This window comes from Phycodurus eques, chromosome 14, assembly GCF_024500275.1.
Source record: "Phycodurus eques isolate BA_2022a chromosome 14, UOR_Pequ_1.1, whole genome shotgun sequence".
Classification (NCBI taxonomy): domain Eukaryota; kingdom Metazoa; phylum Chordata; class Actinopteri; order Syngnathiformes; family Syngnathidae; genus Phycodurus; species Phycodurus eques.
Genome location: NC_084538.1, coordinates 16,949,593 through 16,972,037, shown reverse-complemented (window position 1 = coordinate 16,972,037; position 22,445 = coordinate 16,949,593). Strand labels below are relative to the sequence as shown.

The following is a 22,445-nucleotide window of genomic DNA, read 5'->3' as shown; positions in this document are numbered from 1 at the left end:
CCGTCCGGTCAAACTGAGCCATCGGGGGAGAAGAGCCTTGGTGAGAGAGGTAAAGAAGAAACCAAAGATCACTGTGGCTGATCTCCAGAGGTGCAGTCGGGAGATGGGAGGAAGTTCTAGAAAGTCAGTCAGTACTGCAGCCCTCCACCAATCGTGGCTTTATGGCAGAGTGGCCAGACGGAAGCCTCTCCTCAGTCCAAGACACATGAAAGCCCGCATGGAGTTTGCTAAAAAACACCTGAAGGACTCCAAGAAGGTGAGAAATAAGATTCTCTGGTCTGATGAGACCAAGATAGAAGTTTTTGGCCTTAATTCTAAGCGTTATGTGTGGAGAAAACCAGGCACTGCTCATCACCTGTCCAATACAGTCCCAACAGCGAAGCATGGTGGTGGCAGCATCATGCTGTGGGGGTGTTTTTCAGCTGCAAGGACAGGACAACTGGTTGAAGGAAAGATGAATGGGGCCAAGTACAGGGATATCCTGGATGAAAACCGTCTCCAGAGTGCTCAAGACCTCAGACTGGGTCAAAGGTTCACCTTCCAACAAGACAATGACCCATCTCTGGAGAGACCTGAAAACGGCTGCCCACCAAAGTTCAACCTGACAGAACTGGAGAGGATCTGCAAGGAGGAATGGCAGAGGATCCCCAAATCCTGATGAGCAAAACTTGTTGCATCATTCACAAAAAGACTCATGACTGTATTAGCTCAAAAGGGTGCTTCTACTAAATACTGAGCATATATATTATATATATATATATATATATATATATATATATATATATATATATATATATATATATATACACACACACACATCAATCCATTTTCTACCGCTTATCCGAGGTCGGGTCACAGGGCCAGTAGCTTTAGCAGGGACGCCCAGACTTTCCTCTCCCCAGCCACTTCATCCAGCTCTTCCGGGGGGATCCCGAGGCGTTCCCAGGCCAGCCGAAGGACGTAGTCTCTCCAGCGTGTCCTGGGTCGTCCCCAGGGTCTCCTCCTGGTGGGACCTGCCCTGAACACCTCACCAAGGAGGAATCAGATGCCCCAGCCACCTCATCTTGCTCCTCTCGATGTGAAGGAGGAGCAGCTCTACTCTGAGATCCTCCCGGATGACCGATCTTCTCACCCTATCTCTAAGGGAGAGCCAAGGACACCCTGCAGAGTAAACTCACTTCGGGCGCTTGTATCCTGGATCTTGTTCTTTTGGTCACGACCCACAGCTCGTGACCATGGGTGAGGGTAGGAATGTAGATCGACCAGTAAATCGAGAGCTTCGCCTTTCGGCTTAGCTCCTTCTTTACCACAACAGATCGATACAAAGTCCGCATCACTGCAGACGCTGCACCGATTTGCCTGTCGATCGTGAACAAGACCCCAAGATACATGAACTCCTCCACTTGGGGCAGGATCTCATCCCCGACCTGGAGAGGGCACGCCACCCTTTTCCGACTGAGGAACATGGTCTCAGATTCGGAGGTGCTGATTCTCATCCCAGCCGCTTCACACTCGGCTGCGAACTGCTCCAGTGAGAGTTGGAGGTCACGGCTTGATGAAGCCAACAGAACCACATCATCTATATATATAGCTATATAGATACACTGTAATTCTGTTATCCATCCATCCATCCATTTTCTGAGCCGCTTCTCCTCACTAGGGTCGCGGGAGTGCTGGAGCCTATCCCAGCTATCATCGGGTAGAGGTGGGGTACACCCTGAACTCAAAGATGTATTTATTCTGTGAAATCTTGCCATGTTTAATTGAACACAAAGCTGCACTCACACATCTGTGTATCCACTTGCAAGGCAACAAGTGAATACACAGGTTAATTGTGCCTTCTAATGGAAGTACAGAGTCCATTTCATTGTTCTGCCTTTATACGTCACTGGGATAGATTGATATAGATGTATTTGTAATTAAATTTTTTTTGACAAATTAACTGAATTTGGATAATTTCCCATAGCACCCCTGATGATCTCTCATGGCCCACTTGGATACTACAGCACCCTGGTGGGGAATCCCTTCCCGAGCCAAGTTATTGTGGACAAAGCAACTGTTCAGTTTTCTCACCCCCCCCAATAAGACAGACAGTGAACATAGCCTTGCAAGTTGCAATAATTCTATAAGCAAAGAAAAAAACAACAACGAATAAGGTAAACTAAGTGCTTCAGACCATACCATTCGTAGTCTTTGAGCATGAACTGATGAAGCCTACGCAGATGAGAGGCAAAATCTAACTTCTTCTAACTTCTAAGTTAATGCAAACAGGATAGTTGCGATCAATTCTATGTCCTGACAATACAATGATAAATGACTATATTCACAAGCAACAGGGCAGCCGTTTTTTTAAGATGTATTTATTAGTCAAATACAGGCAAGAATCTTGGATAAAACCTACAGTAATTATGTTGTCAGTCCAAATCAAAACAGTGTATTTTCATGAGACTATGATATGTATTTTCAGTATCAGTTGTACTAGCTTAATGCTGGAAAGTAAGGTGAGGCTGCTACATGTCAAAGCAACATGCTATTTTGTATAATTGAGTAATATTATCAGTCATACTGGAAAAGATGAGCGCAATCTTTTTTTTTTTTTTTTTCGGAAAATGATCTTAAAAAACTCCAAGCAATTGCAAGCCTACATATATGGACAGACAGATAACTCCAAGGTATCCAATGTAGCCATAGGCACCGTTCATTCTCTTAGCGGGATCTGTAATGAAACACACAGCATTTCACATTTTAATATTACAATTTATTTAATAATCTTTCCCAAAAAAATACTGATTTAAACCAGTGCTTCTCAAAGTCTTGTACGTGTACCACGAGTGGTATGCAAAAAAACTAAATAATTACTGCCCAAGTACAGTTCAGTTTTATTTAACTTTTAAGTTCAATACATTTGCATTTAATCTTATGTGGCTGTTTTTAAACATGTATTTAAGTAAAATTTTTAACGTATGTCCAATACATTTGAACTGAATCATTAAGTCCAGCTGTTTTCCTGTATTTAAGCACGGTGTTAAACTGTCTATAATGTCACAGAGGCTTACACTGATATTAAATGCACTTTTTTGGAATAAAACCTCATTGCCTCATTTTTGATGAATACTTGGGCCTACTACGCGAAAGTAGTTTGATTTTGTTCATGTGGGTGGTACTTAAGTATTAAGTACTGTTTTTTGTTTTTTTAGGTCATACTTGGTGTATAAAGTTTGAGAACCACCGATTTAAACAATTACTACTTGAAGGTATCAGTATGAAGGAGCTTCAGCTTTTATTTTATTTTATTTTATCGAGCAAATGTCAGTCTTACCTCCAGTGTAATAGCCCCAGGCATAGGAAAGCCTGCTTGTCACCCAAATGGCACCCAGCACTGATGCTGTTAACTAATGTAAGGGAATCAACAAAAACAATATAAGCCGACAATCCAGACCAGTGCAAATGTGCTTAGTCATCGTGACAGTGCCATTGCTCCTAAGGCCGTTATCATTAGAAATCATGTCAGAGAGCAAAGATAACATCGTACCGGAAAGACGAGGGCTGCGATGGTCTGGAAAACAAGCCACTGAGGATACACCTCAAGAGTGTTCTGATGGGCTCTCTGGATACAGTTGAACACTTGAGCCTTGTCACTGTACATGGTTGGATACTGTGCAATGCAGGACACATGAATATTTTATTAGAAAATAACAGGGATTCTTCAAAAGCAACAAGCACCAAATGCCAACTCAAGCTCTGTGTTTAAAACAAAAATATAGAGTCCACTTAAATGAAAACATAACTACCTTAACGTCATACTTCTTCCGGGCTGCTCCAACTTTTACAGCTAAATAAGACAGCATAATCCAACTGTATAGGTAAGTGAATATGACATATCCAAAATTGGAGGGCAAAACAGTCAGAATATCCATCTCTGGCCAATTGTTACGTTCGTTTCCAGGTCGCATTGGAGAGTTCAGAGAGACGAAGGAGTTTGAGGTTCAGATATCGCGATCGCGCAGCTATTTAAGTCGAGTGTGTAAAACAGATCGTGTGTGAAACATCGCGAGATCTGCGAGACTTTTGACGTAGCCATAGATAGGAACAATACGTAGGTACACTTCCCTTTGAGCCGCGTACGGACGGCGACGTTCAAGTTTATGGAGGTGTCGGTGTATTCCATTTTTGTGGACGGCACGAAAACCAAAATAACAGGATACCTGCACATTTTGCTGCAATTAAGGTTAACTAATATTGCTCAAGTAAAAATGGCAAAAAAATGCTGGAGTGACGTTGTTTTATTTTGTTCGACAAAGCTTTTGAACGCTTTCCGATATGTCGCCAGTAGAGGGCGTCACAAAGGACAATCACGTGACTGTAATTTTCCAGAAGCTCAGTGAAACTCGTTGGTCCTTTTGTTCGGTTTCAGTCGAGACTAGACGACAGCAGTAGCACGACGACGGGAGTGGCCGGAGACATTTAGCAATCAGAAACGATCTTTATTAACTTCTGAATTACTCGGTTACTTTGTGAAAGGCGACCATATTGTACGTTTGTTACCGTCGTGACCTTGATACGGTTTCAACTGAAGCAATAGTAACTGGTAAGAACCTCCTTTTTTGTAACTCATTTGTATTTCTAGATGTGTTATTATCACATTGTTTATAAACGTCTTACTTTGTATGCTAGTCTTGAAGTAGCAAACGCCTGGACAGGACAAAGAAAACATAGCATGTTAGAGCTACAGCTAATGCTAGCTTGCGTAAGATAGAATTTTCCAGAACGTTTTCGTTGCGTAACAACGCGGTTGATCACGCGGGCCGGACAAGCATTCAACCACCAAATATTAAACCATGCGTCGTTCTAAACAGAATATTTCTGTGTTCTATATCTTTTAGTTACGATATCGTTTAACTTGTGTTCCTACTAATTATTGTTACCCATTTTGGAGAACAGAGAACCCCCATTTGTCGCGTGGGATACGTTTCAGTCCACCGGTGAAAATCCGTCATGTAGAGAAACTAAATTAAACATAATTTGTAGTCTTAGCGCTCCCATACACGTTGAACACTTTTAAACACTTTAAAACATTAACTTGTAAAACCATGAAGTACTTCAGTGACTGTTCGTACCCAGTGGGGTTGTAGCATGCTTGACTTTCCCATTTGAAGTCCAAGGCAAAATTGACACAACTAAAGAGAATATTGTACATTCAAACACCAAAATGTAAAAAAATAAAAAATGTTTAACAAAAGTCTGGTCGACGGACTAACAAATTGGCACGCATCAAGCTACAACTGAATACATACATACAAACAACATACATTACACACAGGCTTATATTGTCTTTGCTCAGTGGAAACGATGGGCCGCATTATAGTGAAAACTGTACTGTGTTGTCCCTAATGTTATTGTTTTTGTTTCAGCTTGTGGAAGACAATGACTAAGGGAGAAGACTCTCGCCTAGCAATGGCTCCTGTTCAACTGAGTGATGAACCCAGTGGTGTTTTTGATCAGAGGAGCCCCTCCTCCTACTACTCCAGGAATAGTTATGAAAGCAGCCCTTCCTCATCTTCTGGCAGCGACAGAGGCCGTCACAGGTCTTCATCATCCAGCGACAGTTCCTCATCTCGTTCCAGGTCCCGCTCTCATCCTCGTTGCCACAGACATTCCCACTGTCGCGGTCATCGAAGATACAGCCGCCACCATGCATCACGCCGCTACAGGGTGCACTCTCGATCCGACAGCCGCTCACCCTCACTGGACAGGTATCAGAGGCTCCATAGGTGCTCCACTTCCACTTCTCACTCCAGATCCCGCTCAAGAGCTTCATATGCTGGGAGGAGATACAGCAGGGTCCAGGCTCGTTTTAATGGGTTTCCCAGATCACCGTCCAGATCCTATAGGAGTCCTTCGAGATCCTCAGGAAGTTCAGTCATCTTGAGTTTGGAAGGTAATCTGATCAAGCAAAATTAAGGGAACATTTCCATCCTCATAACTATATACACATACTAATTATATCTACACTTGTTTTTCCTCAGATAAGAGAGAACTTCTCAAAGTTGCAAGAAACAATGCCATGAAGCTGCTGGGAGTGGAGAAACTGGAGCTACCTGAGAGTGTGAAACCGATCCTGTCAGAGCAGGTGGAGAAGCACAAATGGGTGCTGCCCGAGTCTGAGCCAAGGGTTAGACCACACCCTAAAAAGATATCATCACAGGTGCGTGTCAGCTCCCCTAAATGTGTCACACGACTATGTTTAGGATTGCTCAGATTATTTTTTTCATAGTTTGTGGAGAGTGGAAGTGATGATAAACATTATCAATCCTTTGAAGAAAATTGCTTGCCTTATTGCATCAGCCACAGTACTTCAAAGACATAAGTAGAAGTAAAAAAAAAAAAATGAAACAAGCTAATGTATCTAATGGGCTATGAAGATCTATAGCTCTAAGACACACAATCATGATTGTTAATGGTAGGGCTGGGCATCGTCTGAATGTGAGTGATTGCGGTTCCAAATGACTCTCGATTCCGATCGCAACTCTCTTCTTCGGGGTTGGCGGACTGTAGGCATCGAAACTGGGAACTGAAATTTTAAAACCTGAACGATTCTGGGAGAACCGGAACGTTAGTCCTGGTTCCAATCAATTCACGATGCCCAACCCTAGCAAATGGGTCATTTGACTCATTTTTGGTATCGGCTGCAGCGGCAAAATATTTGAAACAAAAGCAACTTCCAGCAGACTCGTAAGTCAACACTGGTATTTCTAAAGACAGTCAATACAGGAATCTGTTTTGTGATGTATTTCCTGTGTCTTGTGTTGACCTTTTGGAACCCTGAGGGAATGCACATACTCTCTGTATTTATTCCTGTCTTCATAGATAACATGACAGTGGTCTCCTTCACTCATCGGCGCCTGGGAATAAAGGGCTGTCATGTGACTTGGGTGACGACAATAAGTTTGCGTGAAAGGTTGACTGATGATTCTTGTCCTGCATTCTCTATTCTGTACCTGGATTAGCACACATTTAAATTACACATAGAAATGTACACAACACAAGCAAATTAGAGGACTAATATACCGCGTTCTACAGGCAGTACTGTGTTGACATGACAAATGTATCTATGGTTTGCAGTTGAAATGGGTCATCATTATTTAGCAGAATCCACCACTTGCTGATGGAGCGCAGGCGTGTGCTTTATAATGACTATTCCTGTCAAGAGAACTAGAACCAGATGAAGTCGTCGTCTCCATATGCCAAAGATAAGTTGGTACATGAGGCGTCTGTCGAGAACTTGGTCATGACAACAGTGAGATTAAATGTGCATGTGGTCTTATCCAGTAAAAGTGCTTTATATAAAACTATTGTCAGAAGTCAGATTAGTTTATAAAAGTGATAAGATACTCTTTCTACTCGTGGTCTTACTGGTTCTGCTATTCTTGTCTTTATGAAACAGCGCAACGAAGCAGAGGCCTCAGTCACCAGCCCAAAGATTGCCACAAAAACCATCACTTTCAGCATCAATGTAAGTGACCACATACTTTTAGACCAAGCTCACTCTTCACATATTCACATTTTAGAGCAGCGATTCGCAAGTGTGAAATGCGGGCTCCCTCTCGTGTGCAAATGAATCGCTGGCTAAGTACATTTCGGTTATAACTTTTAGTTCAATACATTTGCATACAGGTCTAGTATGCGACTTGTGAGCATATAAACCATTTTTAAAATGCACACTTAGGCCTACTACTACTTGGAGGGCTAACGTTTTAAGATGGAACTTAGTGTAACCAGTTTGAGAACTAAAAGTCTCAGGTTTATTTTGTCTTCTTTCCCCAGAATTGTGTGGCCAAACCAACCATGATTGCGCCATCTAGTGCTAAGGTAACAGCTAGAGTGGACAGCTATGAAAGCAGGAAGCCCTATGGCCACTGGGTCCCAGTCATGTCTGGCAAGTCCTCCAGGGCACGCAAACAAGTGCGCACCAAGTCACAGTAGGGATGGGACACCACCGAGAGGACATTGTATATACTGTAAATACTTTGTACATACGTTGACATTTTCTTTCAGATGGTTAAAGATTTAAGTGGGAAGGAGTGAAGAAATCTTTCAGGTGCGATTATTTCTCTTCCCTAGTCCTGTATTTTTGCTGTTCAAATAAAGTATTTTATGAAAGGAACAATGTCCATTCTTTCGGCAGTAGATTATTTTGAAGACTGCGTCAAAAATACAAGGTGGCTAATGCTTGGATGAGACTATAAGACAATTTGGTCTTTCACGATTGCACTATGTCAGACTACTGCCATAAAATCTTGCCACATCTCGGGCAAACAGTGGCAACACTACATAACATTTATTCCGATTGCACCATATCCCATCTTTCACGATCACTGGACTTTATTTTGTCAAATAAAACCCTGTCGGAGAGGCGGAACCAGAAAAAGTTACCATGTGGATACACCGTTAACGTTGCAACAGTAACTGAGTCGTGCCAATGTATTGGGTTGGGGGGGGGACAAGAACACACTGGTGTCACCACTGGTACTTGGGAGTGGGCTGTCTCTTCAAGAAGAGCTTGAGGTATGTTCACATACTTGGACTACAGGCAACAATGTTATGTAGCCATGCAAGCTTGTGCTAGCACAACCATGCTCTAAAGCTTCGGCAGACATTGGTTCGTGTGAATAAATGTTCACAACCGCTACGGGAGGCGAAGTGAAGGTCATAATACACAATCCTATTGGTCGAGGTCAACGTGCGCTATCGGAAAGTTGTGTCACTACACGGAAGATACCCCACAAACACTTGTGTACTATTTCCACCTTTGATGTCCCAAAACTAAACGAAGAAATGTCAGGAAAGAACTTCATTACTTCCATCGCCATCTGAAACACAGAGTTCCCTGACTTGTGGGATTCACAGCATTGTTTTAGAAAAAAAAATGCCGAATCCAGTTTATATAAAACACCACAAAGTGTAGCTGAGTTTTTTTAACTAAACAATTATAATCACTTCATGACCAATGACTCTCCCCTATTTAATGTAAAAGTCGCTTTCACTTACCAAGGTAACAATCCACTGCTACTGCCATCTTGGTGGCTAGGATGGACCAATTGCCCTCCTCTCCACTGTGTCTACCCAGTCTTGACTTTCCATGGCACCTTCTTAGCTTTATGTACTCTGTACGATAAAGGGGTCTATAAAAACTTACATACTGTGCAGATTTCAGAGGACTTTTATTTTGATATACCACATCAAGAGTTTTATGAAAGTGCTTTAGTTAGATTCCTGGGATGGTCTGGCATCCCCCAGAACTGGACTGGTTCTGGGATAACGAAGCGATTTAAAAATATTTTTAAATCAGGCATAATGGCTGTCAAATATGCAGAATTCAAAGGACCTTTATTTTGAAATGTCACATCGGATTTTTATGACAGTCTTTTAGTTGGACTCCTGGGATAGCGTAGGTTCCCCCAGAAGTGGGCTGGTTCTGGGATAGCTAAAAGATTTTTTTTTATAACATTTTTGGAAATCAGGCATAATGGGTGTCAAATATGCACGTTTAAGTATATAAATAAATAAAACAGGTAATTTCAAAGGGTTGACATATTCTTTCTTGCAACATTTTACATAAACGTTAATACGTATTGTATAGGCGGCACGGTGACCGACTGGTTAGCACATCTGCCTCACGGTTCTGAGGTTCTAATCATGCCCTCGCTTGTGTGGAGTTTGCATGTTTTACTCCGGGTACTCCGGTTTCCTCCCACTTCCCCAAAACGTGTGGTTGGTTGATTAAAGACTTTAAATTGCCTGTAGGTGTGAATGTGAGTGCTAGTGGTTGGCTGTTTATATGTGCCCTGCGATTGGCTGGCGACCAGTTCAGGCTGTACCCTGTCTCTCGTCCAAAGATAGCTGGGATAGGCTCCGGCATGCCTTCGACCCGAGTGAGGATAAGTGGTACAGAAAATGGATGGATCGATGTATTGTATATATTAATGATTCTACTGTATATTTGTGTTATTAATGCATTATTATTATTGTCCCATAAGTTTCCATATGTTGGAAAAATTGTTGAAACATCTTTTTAGGGTCTGAATATAAGCACAACATCTAAGAAACAAATGAGCAAACTTAAGGCCCACTGTTTTTATTTTTCAGGTACCCTAAAAATTATTTTTTTTACAGTCCGTAGTATTGGAACGCCAAGGTCAATTCCTTTGTTTTTGCTGTATACTGAAGACATTTGGGTTTTAGATCAAAAGATGAATATGAGACAAAAGTTCAGAATTCCATCTTTTATTTCAGTGTATTTACATCAAGATCTGTTAAACAACTCAGGACAGAGCACCTTTTGTTTGGAGTCACCCCTTTTTAAGTGAGCAAAAGTATTGGAACGTGACTGATGGGTGTTTCTTGTTTCTCAGGTGTTGCCTTTTAGATAGATAGCTTAAACTTTAGATAGTGCTTGGTTTTGGCTTTGGATTTCACCTCTGAAAATTGCATTTGCTGTTAAGCAAACATGTAGACCAGATACAAGAAGACAAATACAACAATTTGGAATGTTTTGAAAACGAAAGAAACTACTGGTGTACTGAGCAGCGGACATTGAACAGGTCGATCAAGGGTATCAACAGCAGTTGATAACAGAAACATTGTGAGAGCTGTGAAGAAACACCCAAAGACAACAGTCGGTGATATCACTGCCAACCTCCACAGGGCAGGGATGAAGGCGTCACAAGCCACTGTTCTAAGAAGACTTCGAGAAAAGAAATATACAGGCCATACCACAAGATGCAAACCACTCATCAGCAAAAGAATCGGAAGGTCAGCTTGGATTTTGCAAAGTACAGAGATGAGCCACAAAAGTTTTGGAACAAAGTTTTATGACCTAATGAGACCAAGATTAACCTCTACCGAAGTGATGGAAAGGCCAAATGATGGCGAAAGAAAGGATCTACTTATGATCCAAAACCCACAAGCTCATCTGTGCAGCATGGTGGAGGTAATGTCATGGCTTGGGCTTGCATGGCTGCTTCTGGAACGAGCTCACTGGTCTTTATTGATGATGTAACTCATGATGACAGCAGGCAGAATGAATTCTGAAGTCTACAAAAAATGTTGTCTGGCAATTTACAGAAAAATGCATCCAAACTAGGTAGTCCAGAGAAGCTGCATCAATAAGACAATGACCCAAAACACACTTTGGCACACAACAAAGGACTTCATCAAGGGGAAAAAGTGGAAGGTCTTAGACTGGCCAAGTCAATCAGTAGACCTTAACCCAAGCTTTGCATTTTACCTCCTGAAGAGGAGGCTGAAGGGAGAAAACCCCAGAAACAAAACAAGAACTGAAAGAGGATAAAGGCTTTGAAAAGCATTTCAAATGAAGAATGCAACAGTCTGGTGAAGTCAATGGGTCAGTAAGGGTAATGACCAAATATGAAATGTTATTCACTTTTAAGTTAATTTAATAGTGTCTGTTTCAATACTTTGGCTCATTTGAAGTGTGGGTGGCTTCAAACAAAAGGTGCTTTCGTGAGTTGTTTCACACATCTAGATGTAAATACCATGAATTAAAAGCTGGAATTCTGAACTTTCATCTCATATTCATCTTTTGATCTGGAACTCAAATGTCTTCAGTATACAACAAAACCAAAGGAATTGGCCTTGCTGTTCCAATACTTCTGGAGGGGACTGTATTTTTCCTGTGACATACCCTGTATGACCTACACTCTTTTTGCAGTTTCCATCATGACCACAAAATGTCGCTGTTCTCTTAAATTTACTAGTTCGCGTTAAAACAATTGACAAACATGTTTGCGTGCCATTTTGTTATTCTGGCTTTTTTGCTCACGTCCTAATTATTTTCCCTTGTGATCCATCACACGTATCTGATAAACTAACTGTCCAATGTGAGCTAACATTACTATAAGGGAGATTAAAAAAAAAACCAAAAAAAAATTACTTTGATATGTCTAATAGCGTGTTGTAACTGTTGCAAGTGGAGCTTACGTTCGATTTATTGAAGGCTTTTTAATAGACTCCCACATCCTAGTTAGGTCATTGTAATGAAGCCTCCCAGGAACTCAGAGATCAGTGGTTTTCAGATGGGTGTACAGTAGTAGGGGTACTTGAGATTTTTTAAGAAAACAAATGTTAGAAGTTGCTAATAAGTTAAAAACGCAAATGAATTTTAGAGTCATTCGCTGCTTTCAACGTTATCGCTTCCCACGTCACATTATGACACTTGTTTTCTGGGTGCATGGGTGACAGTGTTCGAAACATCAGCAACACAGTGGAAACCAAATATGAGGAAACATTTCAGTGTCCCATTAAAAGAGCAGCAGCAACATGAATTTATCGACAAATTCTAAAAGGAAATGTGGCCTTCTAGGGTTTTTCAGTGACAAGGTTTCCTAATAAATGGGATGATGAAATTGTGGCGCAGATTTTCCTTCAAGGCCTTTGCTAAAAAAAAAAAAAATTCAAAAGGTTTGATAACCAATTATCTCAACATTTAGTTTACAACATTTAGAAACAATTCCAGTTCACTCAGTGTGCCCTTTTAGAGTGCATGGGAATAGCTAGCCATGATTCTCCTCACCAGTCACAAGGCTCTCCTGCTCATGTAGCTGCTTCAAGCGAGTTGGTTAGATGGAGTTGATGATAATAAATTGAATTACGCTCTTGTTGCCCCTTACCACAGTGCAGCTACATCAAACACATTCATTAGTTAGCATTTGCCAGCTAATAAGCCCCGAGGTTTGATACGTTTTGATGGTAGTTAATTCTCACGCTCAAAATGTCACGAGACCACACACACAAACCAACAACCAAGTTGTGTTCTCAATTGAAGGACTACAGAGTGTTTTATTCAAAAATAAGTGTGGGAATACTCCAAAAAGGGTATTCTTAAACTGTACACACATTAACAGGTACATCATAGCTAAAAAATACACAACGTGTATAAAAAGACTAGCAATGCACTATTAAGTTTCAAGATTTGATGACTCAAAAGGGAACTTAAACAGCAGTGCCTCTCTCCAGGTTCTGCTTGATCTCTGCTGTGTATTTGCCATAAAACCGTTCCGCCTTCTTGTTGAACTTGGCGTTCCTCTCGTTAATGTAATCGATGTCTGCGTCGTCATTGTAGGCCCTGCGTCGGCTATATTTGGTCCGCTTTTCGATCCTGCACAACAGAAAAGACAAGCAGCTTAGTGGTTGATTCCACAAATCACTGATGAAACTCCAGTCTTGTCAGAAGAGTTAATGGTAAACAAACAGCCAGTCTCATTAACGGCATTGTATCGGGAAACCCCTCCTGATCATCATCACTTTAAAAGGATTACTACGAAGTCAATTGGGCCCTATCAGCTGCTTGCGTGGTGTTTATTGCTTCAGAGAAAAACACTTTATGCACTGTATTAACACACTCCAAACAGTCCTTTTGTCTACATAATGTGTTGAATGTCAAGTATTTTACAGGCCTGCCTTGTTACGTTCATTTGGTCAGATACAGCTTTTGGTTTATTTGGGTGTTAGAAATTAATGTCAAAGTTTTGCTGTGCATCCTGCTGAGTACATTCAAAGAGTGAGACTTCAAGAAGACTGATTGAAGGCAGCAATAACCATTCAGTCCAAAGGCTGTCGACGGCCAGCTTCAGAGTGACGTTGATAGGAAATGGATAGGAAGGGGATGGAGGGCATCTCTCCTTTGCCATCTTTTAACTAGAACTTACTGTTTCTCGACGTCTTCCACCATGCGGTCAATGCCTTCCTGGGAAGGGACGTGGGTGCCGTGGATCAAGCTATTGGACGTGGGGTGGAAGTCCTCACCACTGCGGGTTAAGTGCAAAAGAAATTAGATGTACAGAGCCATAGCTAATCAGCATTTTGGCATACTTAAACTGGCTTCTCTATAGCGCCATTGTGATCTTGGTCATTCCGCTGAAAGACGATGGTGTGGCTTGGGGCAAAATGTGTCAGTGAATCCTTCACGGCGGTGCATGTGGCAACATTTAAAAGCAAGAAAACCCTGCAGGCACTTCTTTGACCTTTGTGTGCATACCAGAGATTCAGAGTTTTACTTTTTTAAATTACAGTGTTTGGATGAAACTATCCCCAGGGCAAAACTGGGGTACAGTCGTTTATGTATAAGATGTACTTTGTGCACATGTGATGGGATGAATGCTAAAACGATTAAGCCAAGCAAAATCCTTAGGATTGATTATGGTTGACTAGATATGGTTATATTAGCAGAGATGTCCTCATATATAATTCTTGTGTGTCTTTTCATCAGATGAACAAAAATCAAGAATGGCCAGAGGTCATTTTCCCTCAATTTCTAACTGATATCAGCCATCTACTTACCATTCCTCTCGCTGTTTCTCATAGTTTTGCATGTCTGGTCTGATTTGTTTAGTGAGCCTCTGATACTGCCTAAATTGGGCTTCAGCATAACCTGGGTTGGATGTGACAGAGAGAGAGAACACGAATGAGTTCATCAGAATTAGCCTCTCTTGTATGTTCTGTGGTGTTAATTTGTGATAGGATAGTAGCCATATTTGACAGGCACCGTCTTTCTTAGGAGATTCAAGAGTAATACTAGTACTGTAATCGTGTGTGCCAACACACACCACCAATATACACAACAATGCAAAAAAGCATCACTTACGTTCCACATTGCTTCATGACATAACACTTAAAACTTTACGTTTCTTTAACTCAAAGGTGACCTTTATTACACGAATGAGGTGCGAACATAAATCAATAAAGCAACGTGCCATCAGGTCCATTTAAAGCTTTATGTAGCTTTGGATGAGTCTTTGAGCTTAACAGACATGCTCATTTACTCATCAGGTGTTGAGTACAGCTAGCATCGTGTGTTGCTGGCTGATCAAAAGACATCAGGAACATAGACCCAACCACGTATCTTGATGCCACTTTTTTGGTCTCTTCTGAAAGTGATTTTTTTACTCATTTAGACAGATTTTGGGTTGCTGGACATTTTACATTTGCAGGATTTACACTTACAGTCCCAATTCTTGGTTGCTATTATTTAACATGGAGGGAGAAACACTGCTTTGTCCGTATTGACATCAAACAGTCACTGCCGACTTATCAGCTGCACATCCAGAGTTGCAAATGACCCGTTCCACCACATCCCAAAGGTTTTCAATTGGCTTGAGGTTTGATGACTGTGGGGTCCATTTTAACGATAATGAATTTGACGTTAAAGAAGACAGATTAAGATGCTTTGAGTTTGGCGACATAATGTCGCAACCAGATGGTGAGAATTAGCTAGTAAAATCTGAACTTTTTTAAGACCATCAATAGGCACTGTAAGGAAGACCAACTGCTTTTCCACCAGTTCTTATCCCAAATTTGCTTCTCCGTGAATGTATACATTTTATACACCGATGTACTGTTTGATGTAATAATCCAAACATGGCTATGACATCACTGCGGTCTCTGAATCACAGAGTTGCATGTACAAAAGTTTACACTTTGGCGCCTCATTTTAAAACTTTGCATGAGAAAATTTCAAGAATCTGCAAGTGGTCACAACATTGTTAACAGATGGTGTATATTTTTGTCAGTGTGAAAAAAATGCTTGAAAATGCAATGGAGTTAGTCATGTGGTTTGAAGTGACTTCCCAATACGTGCCTCTTGGATGGTCTTTGTAGGAAGTAAGACCATTAAAACATTTTTAAATGTTTTAAATCAATATTGCCCCCAACCTGCAAATCCTGTGTCAGGATTCTTCTTCTTTTTCTTCCTCTCCCACCGCTCTGCATCACCAGCTGTGATATCAAGGAGTTTCACTCTGTGGTAGTCTTCACCTCTGGCTGCACATTCCTAAAAAGACAGACCCCAATTCAATTACTAAGAAGAAAAAAAAACCAACTAAATGTAAGTTAATGGAAAAATTAACTTGTTTACAAGACACAATAGTAATCTTTGGGGTTGGTTATTGTGATCAAATAAACAAAAAATAAAAAATTGCCTGTCCCCATTATACCCACCCAACATTTGTTAGTTTACATTCAAGGAGCACTACAGTAAGATCAATGTAATTGTATGATACATCATTATCAGCGTGTGGATTAGTATTTAAATGTAATGGAAAAAAAAAAAAAAAGGAAAAATACTCCTAAATTACAATATCTATTGTGTGATCTGTTTCAGAGCAGCAAATAACCATATACCGTAATTTGTCATGTATAATATGCACTCCAGTACAATACGCACCCTCAAAATCTGAAAAACCCTTCTTCCGATGTCTAATGCGCAGCCATGACTTTCTATCCATTGATATATTTATATGCAATTAATGTTAGTGGTGACCCTCTCCTAATTTGTTTTTCTAACGGATTCTGATCAGTAATATTATTAATACTGACGTCTGTGTGGTCTTTAATAATATATTTCTTATTGTGGCGCACCCTAGTGTAGCTTTAACACTGAAGCTTTAAAACTAATTTATGGCTGTTATAAAACACATCTACTCCTATACCTCATTTCACTGTGAAAGAATTTTCTAACATTTGCTAGACCCATGAATAACACGCACTATTGACTTTTGAAGATTGTTTTGGGGAAAAGAGAAATTACGGTAATTTTCATCATGCTAGATATACAAGTCTTCATGTGGATACTGTATATGCACTAGGGTTTCTAAAGGATTCACCAAATAATTTTTTAGACAACTACAATGAAAAACTTGCAAAACATTTATCACAACATAAAAACTAAAACTAATTCAAATTGAGTACAGTACCCATGCAGGTTATGAATATTTTGATCCAATGAACTACAGGAAAAAGAAAACATCTTGGTGTCAGGTTGCAAATCAAGGACAATTATGCAATCTGTTAATTATTGTATAATGTTCACAATAATGGCAGTTTTTTTTTTAAAGGGAGTAGAGCTCAAAATCTTCATGGCTTTTACACACAAATGCATTGGGAACACTGCAGATTTTATTCAAAATAAAAACATGAACAATTTATCAGTTTTTCCCCCTTACAGAAAGTGAAGAGGGAAATATTAGATGTTGCTTGTATGGCAGTATATGTTTCTCCAAAACATGTATGTACCGTTCAGCATTAATGGTGCCTTCACAGATGTGTAATGGTGCCTTCACAGATGTGTAAGTTACCCATGCCATTGGCACTAACACAGCCCCATACCATCACAGATGCTGTCTTTTGAACTTTGTGTCCATAATAGTCTGGATGGCTCTTTTCCTCTTTGGCCCAGAGGACACGACGTCCACAGTTTCCAAAAACAAATTTGAAATGTGGACTCGTCGGACCATAGAACACCTTTCCACTTTGCATCAGTCCATCTTAGATGAGCTCAGTCCCAGAGAAGCTGGCGGCGTTTTTGGGTGTTGATAAAATGGCTTTTGCTTTGCATAGTAGAGTTGAAAGTTGCACTTACCGCTGTAGCGCCAAACTGTATTTACTGACATTGGTTTTCTGAAGTGTTCCTGAGCCCATGTGGTGATATCCTTTACACATTGACGTCGGTTTTTGAGGCAGTGGGATCGAAGGTCATGGGCATTCAATGTTGGTTTTCGGCCTTGCCGCTTACATGCAGTGATTTCTCCAGATTCTCTGAACCTTTTGATGATATTATGGACCGTAGATGATGAAATCCCTAAATGCCTTGCAACTGTACGTTGAGGAACATTGTCCTTAAACTGTTCGACTATTTTCTCACGCACCTGTTCACAAAGAGGTGAACCTCGCCCCATCTTTGCTTGTGAATGATGAGCAATTAAGGGAAGCTCCTGAGGACTTGCACGCTGCCAGAACTAAGACAAGAGCGTGCAAAATCCTCTCGGACCATCCGCATCCCAGTCACCAGCTCTTCCAGCCCCTTCCCTCAGGTAGGCACTACCGATCAATGCAAACTAGAACTAGCAGACATTCCAACAGCTTCTTCCCTCTTGCGATCAACTTCTTAAACAACTAACCTACAATTCAATTACAACATGTTGGCAATTTTTTGACTTGAGTTTGTTGTCACATTTCTGTGGGGCCAATTATACATTACTCGTGCACTCACTGTAGTGGTCTCGCCACGCTGCACTATTTGCATATCTGTTGTTGACAAATACTAGCCACTCATGCCAGAGTAGCATCTGCTCCATTTGCACACTGACTGAGGAGTATCTGCAACATTTGCACAATCAACATTGTCCCAGACTATCGTACTACTCGCTTGATGTCTTGGCGCCCTTTGCACAATAGTCATTGCACCGGACTATTGCAATATTAGTCATTCGAACTGCTCTAAGTGCTAGAGGACTCTGCATCTTTTTGCACAACTGTCAAAAAATAAATAAATGTACCAGCATTCCCAGATAACTAGCAACTCTTTATTGCTCAGTGACTGTTTTTCTCAATGTCTTTATGTCTCAAAAGTGTTCTCTGTCAATTGACTGTCGGTTGTCGTACTAGAGCGGCTCTAATTACGGGAGACAAATTCCTTGTGTGTTTTTTGGACATACTTGGCAAATAAAGATGATTCTGATTCTGATAGTCTGATCCGGCATTACGTGTTGCCTGTCCCAGACTATCGTACTACGTATTGTCTGTCCCACACTGCCTACATGTTTTTTTTTTTTTTTTTAAACAACTATTGGTGGTCAGATATTTACAGTACTACGGCAAAAGACACGCGACAAGGCTAAAAATAAACTAGCTTTTGGATTCAAATATACTGTACACGATGGTGACACAATGTCTTTTGCAGAGCCGATCAATGATGTCATTGATCGTATTGGCGAATGATGACATTAAAGCCGATCAGCATAAAATGCTAAATATCGGCCGATACCGAGCAGGCCAATCAGATCGGTGTAAGGTCTAACACACACACACACGTCTGAACCCATGCGTCAACGGACGAAGATTAAATATGCTTCATGCGTATATTTTTGCATAGTTTCCCCACTTCAATGTTTAGGATCATCAAACAAATATAACCTTAGGGAACTTAAAATGCTGTTTTTAAATAGTGATTACATTTATTCAGGAAAAAACTTCACAGATACCTGACCCTGTGTGAAAAAGTAAAGTAAATAACTGGTTGGGCCATCCTCAGCAGCAACAACTGAAATAAAACATTTTCTATGACTGGGAGTGAGTCTTTCACATCTCTGTGGAGACATTTGTTTTGAAATACAATACATTCCCTTCTGACAGCTGAGTCTACTCTCTCTTCTGGGATCTCAAACAGGTGAGAATGAGAGCAGCGCAGTTTTACAGGATCACAAGACTTGTACGTGTCCAGGTGAACATAGTCGTCATCAAGAATTCATGCTTTAAATCAAGTGGCAATCCTAAAAGCCAGGACTTGCCAATAATGCTGTTTGGATGTTATGTTGCTTTTTGGACTCAAATACTGTATTTAGACTTTTTAGGACACCAGAAAACCATGTTTTACATACCTTTTTCTTTTCATCTTCATTAAGTTCCCACTCCAGTCTGGCTTTTTTAGCCTCCCAGTTAGAGGGTAGCTTGAGCCTCTTATCCTCCTCAACAACTTCCTGGTGATTGAGCTTGCGTGCTTCATTCTGTCGATGAAGACAGAACACTTTTCAGCACATCATAGAGAATAAGTAAATCCATTTTTCTTGAAAGGTCCCCGAGATGTAGAGGGTCAAATTCTATTTTTCTCAATTTGGCATACTGAAAAATGTATAGGCCATGTTCACCTGTTGATTTGCAAGATTGATTCATTTAGATTCCAAACCTGATTAGTCATGCAGAATGGTGGATCGGTATAACTTTTTGAGCTGAAACAGTTTCTCTGTGCAAAAGGGGAGTTTGAAATAGTGTCCCAGTAGTTGTTTGTTTTGTGAATCGGAAATGCAGCCAGACAGTAAAAGATTTGTGAAGGGATAGACTGAGGTTTGGATCCAAAAAGTGGACCTGTTGCTGCCAAGCCTATGGGTGAGTTGTTCTCCCAACAACCCCAATGCTGATTAATAATTATCAAAAAAGACCCTGTAGTGTGTTGCAATATCATTCTCTGGTGTACAAGCAGCGTTCACGCTGCCCGTTTGCCACCTCACCAATGGCTAATTGGAACAGGATGTGGCAAAGCCAATATTGCCCACGTTTTCCATGCTGGCGAATCAAAACTCAAAAGCCCTTCCTGATAAAAGTTAAAGTGACTGCGTTCATTCTACCGTGTGTGAACAGTGTTAATGGTTTAGTTCCCCCCCCCCCCGCTTCGAAAATGCTTAAAACCGCCATCTAATCAGTCAGCTGCGGGGAGCGGTGCATCGGGCAAGACAAGACCCGATGCCGATTGGCGCCGAAATGAAGCACACACATTTATTACCAAGGCCTACGTTTGAAGTGTCAAAGGCCAATTTGTCTTGAAATTCACATTCATTAAACTGCCTCCTTCATCAATGCAATCAAGTCACTAATTCCACTTTGGTTGTCATGCCGAGCGGCGGCAGAGCTGGCTCAAAGCAGGGCGTAACTAGCTAGTCATTTGGGAGCCCAAGGCAAAGATAGTCACCCCCCTCCCTTATGTAATTGAGACCACTCTGTCCTGCTTTTGAAATCTGTTACAATTATCGGACAGCTAAAGTTAGCCTACTAATAGTTACCAAAGATTTAGGATATTAATGTTCATCTTCAACTAAAACGTTTGAATGAGAAAATTCTATATTATGTCCTGAGGATCCTTCTTAAGCATTATCAAATAAGTGAATCAATGTAACACTTTCACTGTAATTGATAACATTAATTCTCACATAATATAGTATACCATTTCCACTGCTTTTATACTGCTTAGTGATGAAGTGTCAATCCATTTTATCTCTATACTCGGCTGTCACTGAGAGCAGTGTTACTGCTACTGGCAAGAGCTTCATTTTACAGTATTACATTTTTACAAGGTATTAAGTTCAATCAATAAGTCAATATTGTACTGTGATTGAAGGTTTCTTTTTACAATTCAACAGTAAAATAAAGATTTGTTCTTCATATCAAGTCATCATAACATTTAAGCCCGGCCCACAGGAAATAGTTGCTTATTTGATGGCTATATCCAATGTTGTGTTGGTCATACTATAAAAATATTGTATTTCTTGTGTTTGCTAAAGATAAACTTCCTCCCCAAAAAAACACATGCTACATTGCAATGTTTAAAAGACGCAAAAAATAAACAAATAAATAAATAAAAATAACTCTCAATTAAGAGTATTTTCCCCAAATCGTTCAGCCCTACTCCTGATTGATGGCTAGGTAATTTTAATTGGGCCCCCATTGTTAAAGCTTAATGACTTCTCAGTGACGAGGACTGCCTAACCTCTGGCCACATAAACACACGTGATGTTGTGACTAACTCCATACAAGTATGGCTATGACATTTTTTTTTAATACTCAGTGCCATCCTTGACAGGTCAGTTTCTTAATTAGATTTCGTAGCTTTTAAGGGGTGGGTTAAAATTATAAATCTAAAAAAAATTCAAAGGCATACAAAGGCATACATTGAATTACTAAATATCAGAAATGTATTTTTTTTTTAAAATTATCAGTAATCCTGACGAATCGACACAACTGCTGTATTGTGACAGACTTTAATAAAGAACACAATACTGCAGTCTTACCCGTTTAAAATGTAACTCGCGGAACTTTCGTAGTCTGTCCTCCCTCTTTGAAGACGCGAAGGTTTCGGCCAGCTCCCCCTCAGTGGCTGTACTCTTCTCCTGGAAGTCAGTTAAGAAATCAAACAACTCCAAAATATAGTAAGTCATTCAATTGTAGATCATTTACAAACAGAATGTGTCTTGTGAGTTTTGTTGACGTTAGCTCACAAGACATTAGCATAGCAATGTCGCCACAACTCCAAACCGTGTCAATGAGTACAAACATATCATGTCACAAAATAGACATCGTTACAAAGGTCCGCTGGCAGCAGTATAAGCACTGTCTGGATAGAGAAATTAAGATGCATTGCCATTAAAATAAGGGGGGAGGAGGGGAAACACAAACCTCACGACCGGACGCCATTACTGTTTACACTGCGGAAGAAGACCGGAAGTTATAGAGCGGATATTGCGCAGTTTTTTTTGGAAAATGACGTCATTCGTATGTATTATCTTTTAATCTGTTTTTAAGATACAAATGTATTTCATATAATTGGCACAATAATATAATATAATATAATATAATATAATATAATATAATATAATATAATATAATATAATATAATATATTATAATACAATACAATACAATACAATACAATACAATACATATACAACGCAACATATTATAGGAACATAACGTAACGTAACATAACATCTCGTCTACCTCACAGTTCTGTGTCCTACGTTCAGTTTTCTCCAGCCTCCTCCCACATTCCTAAAACATGCATGTTAGGTTCATGAATGACTCTAAATGAGGGGTCACCAACCTTTT

At 40.4% G+C, this 22,445-nt stretch overlaps 3 protein-coding genes across 3 annotated transcripts; 1 reads left to right on the top strand and 2 right to left on the bottom strand.

Annotated features, from left to right (window-relative positions):
• Positions 1-2,328: 2,328 nt before the first annotated feature.
• On the bottom strand, positions 2,329-4,039 carry mgst3b (microsomal glutathione S-transferase 3b). Its single transcript, XM_061696638.1, has 4 exons — positions 3,792-4,039; positions 3,533-3,655; positions 3,320-3,392; positions 2,329-2,716 (listed from the first exon to the last, which is right to left on the bottom strand). The coding sequence occupies exons 1-4, from the start codon at positions 3,951-3,953 to the stop codon at positions 2,616-2,618; spliced, it is 459 nt and encodes a 152-aa protein (XP_061552622.1). The 5' UTR covers positions 3,954-4,039; the 3' UTR covers positions 2,329-2,615.
• A 76-nt stretch (positions 4,040-4,115) lies between these two features.
• On the top strand, positions 4,116-8,167 carry rsrp1 (arginine/serine-rich protein 1). Its single transcript, XM_061696637.1, has 5 exons — positions 4,116-4,588; positions 5,412-5,938; positions 6,027-6,205; positions 7,445-7,513; positions 7,825-8,167. Exons 2-5 carry the CDS (start codon positions 5,425-5,427, stop codon positions 7,981-7,983), a joined length of 921 nt encoding a protein of 306 aa, XP_061552621.1. The 5' UTR covers positions 4,116-4,588; positions 5,412-5,424; the 3' UTR covers positions 7,984-8,167.
• A 4,669-nt stretch (positions 8,168-12,836) lies between these two features.
• On the bottom strand, positions 12,837-22,066 carry syf2 (SYF2 pre-mRNA-splicing factor). Its single transcript, XM_061697083.1, has 7 exons — positions 22,018-22,066; positions 21,633-21,731; positions 19,452-19,577; positions 15,730-15,847; positions 14,359-14,449; positions 13,728-13,826; positions 12,837-13,177 (listed from the first exon to the last, which is right to left on the bottom strand). The coding sequence occupies exons 1-7, from the start codon at positions 22,033-22,035 to the stop codon at positions 13,012-13,014; spliced, it is 717 nt and encodes a 238-aa protein (XP_061553067.1). The 5' UTR covers positions 22,036-22,066; the 3' UTR covers positions 12,837-13,011.
• Between the last annotated feature and the right edge of the window lie 379 nt (positions 22,067-22,445).

Excerpts from the sequence above, each read along its gene's own strand:
- mgst3b (XM_061696638.1), bottom strand. The coding sequence starts at position 3,953 with ATGCGACCTGGAAACGAACGTAACAATTGGCCAGAGATGGATATTCTG. Across the intron at positions 3,656-3,791 it reads GGAAGAAGTATGACGTTAAG|TATCCAACCATGTACAGTGA; the intron begins GTAGTTATGTTT and ends TGCATTGCACAG. Across the intron at positions 3,393-3,532 it reads TCGCAGCCCTCGTCTTTCCG|TTAACAGCATCAGTGCTGGG; the intron begins GTACGATGTTAT and ends CCCTTACATTAG.
- rsrp1 (XM_061696637.1), top strand. The coding sequence starts at position 5,425 with ATGACTAAGGGAGAAGACTCTCGCCTAGCAATGGCTCCTGTTCAACTG. Across the intron at positions 5,939-6,026 it reads AGTCATCTTGAGTTTGGAAG|ATAAGAGAGAACTTCTCAAA; the intron begins GTAATCTGATCA and ends GTTTTTCCTCAG. Across the intron at positions 7,514-7,824 it reads CCATCACTTTCAGCATCAAT|AATTGTGTGGCCAAACCAAC; the intron begins GTAAGTGACCAC and ends TTCTTTCCCCAG.
- syf2 (XM_061697083.1), bottom strand. Across the intron at positions 15,848-19,451 it reads ATGAAGATGAAAAGAAAAAG|GAATGTGCAGCCAGAGGTGA; the intron begins GTATGTAAAACA and ends CTGTCTTTTTAG. Across the intron at positions 13,827-14,358 it reads GAGAAACAGCGAGAGGAATG|TGGTGAGGACTTCCACCCCA; the intron begins GTAAGTAGATGG and ends CTTAACCCGCAG.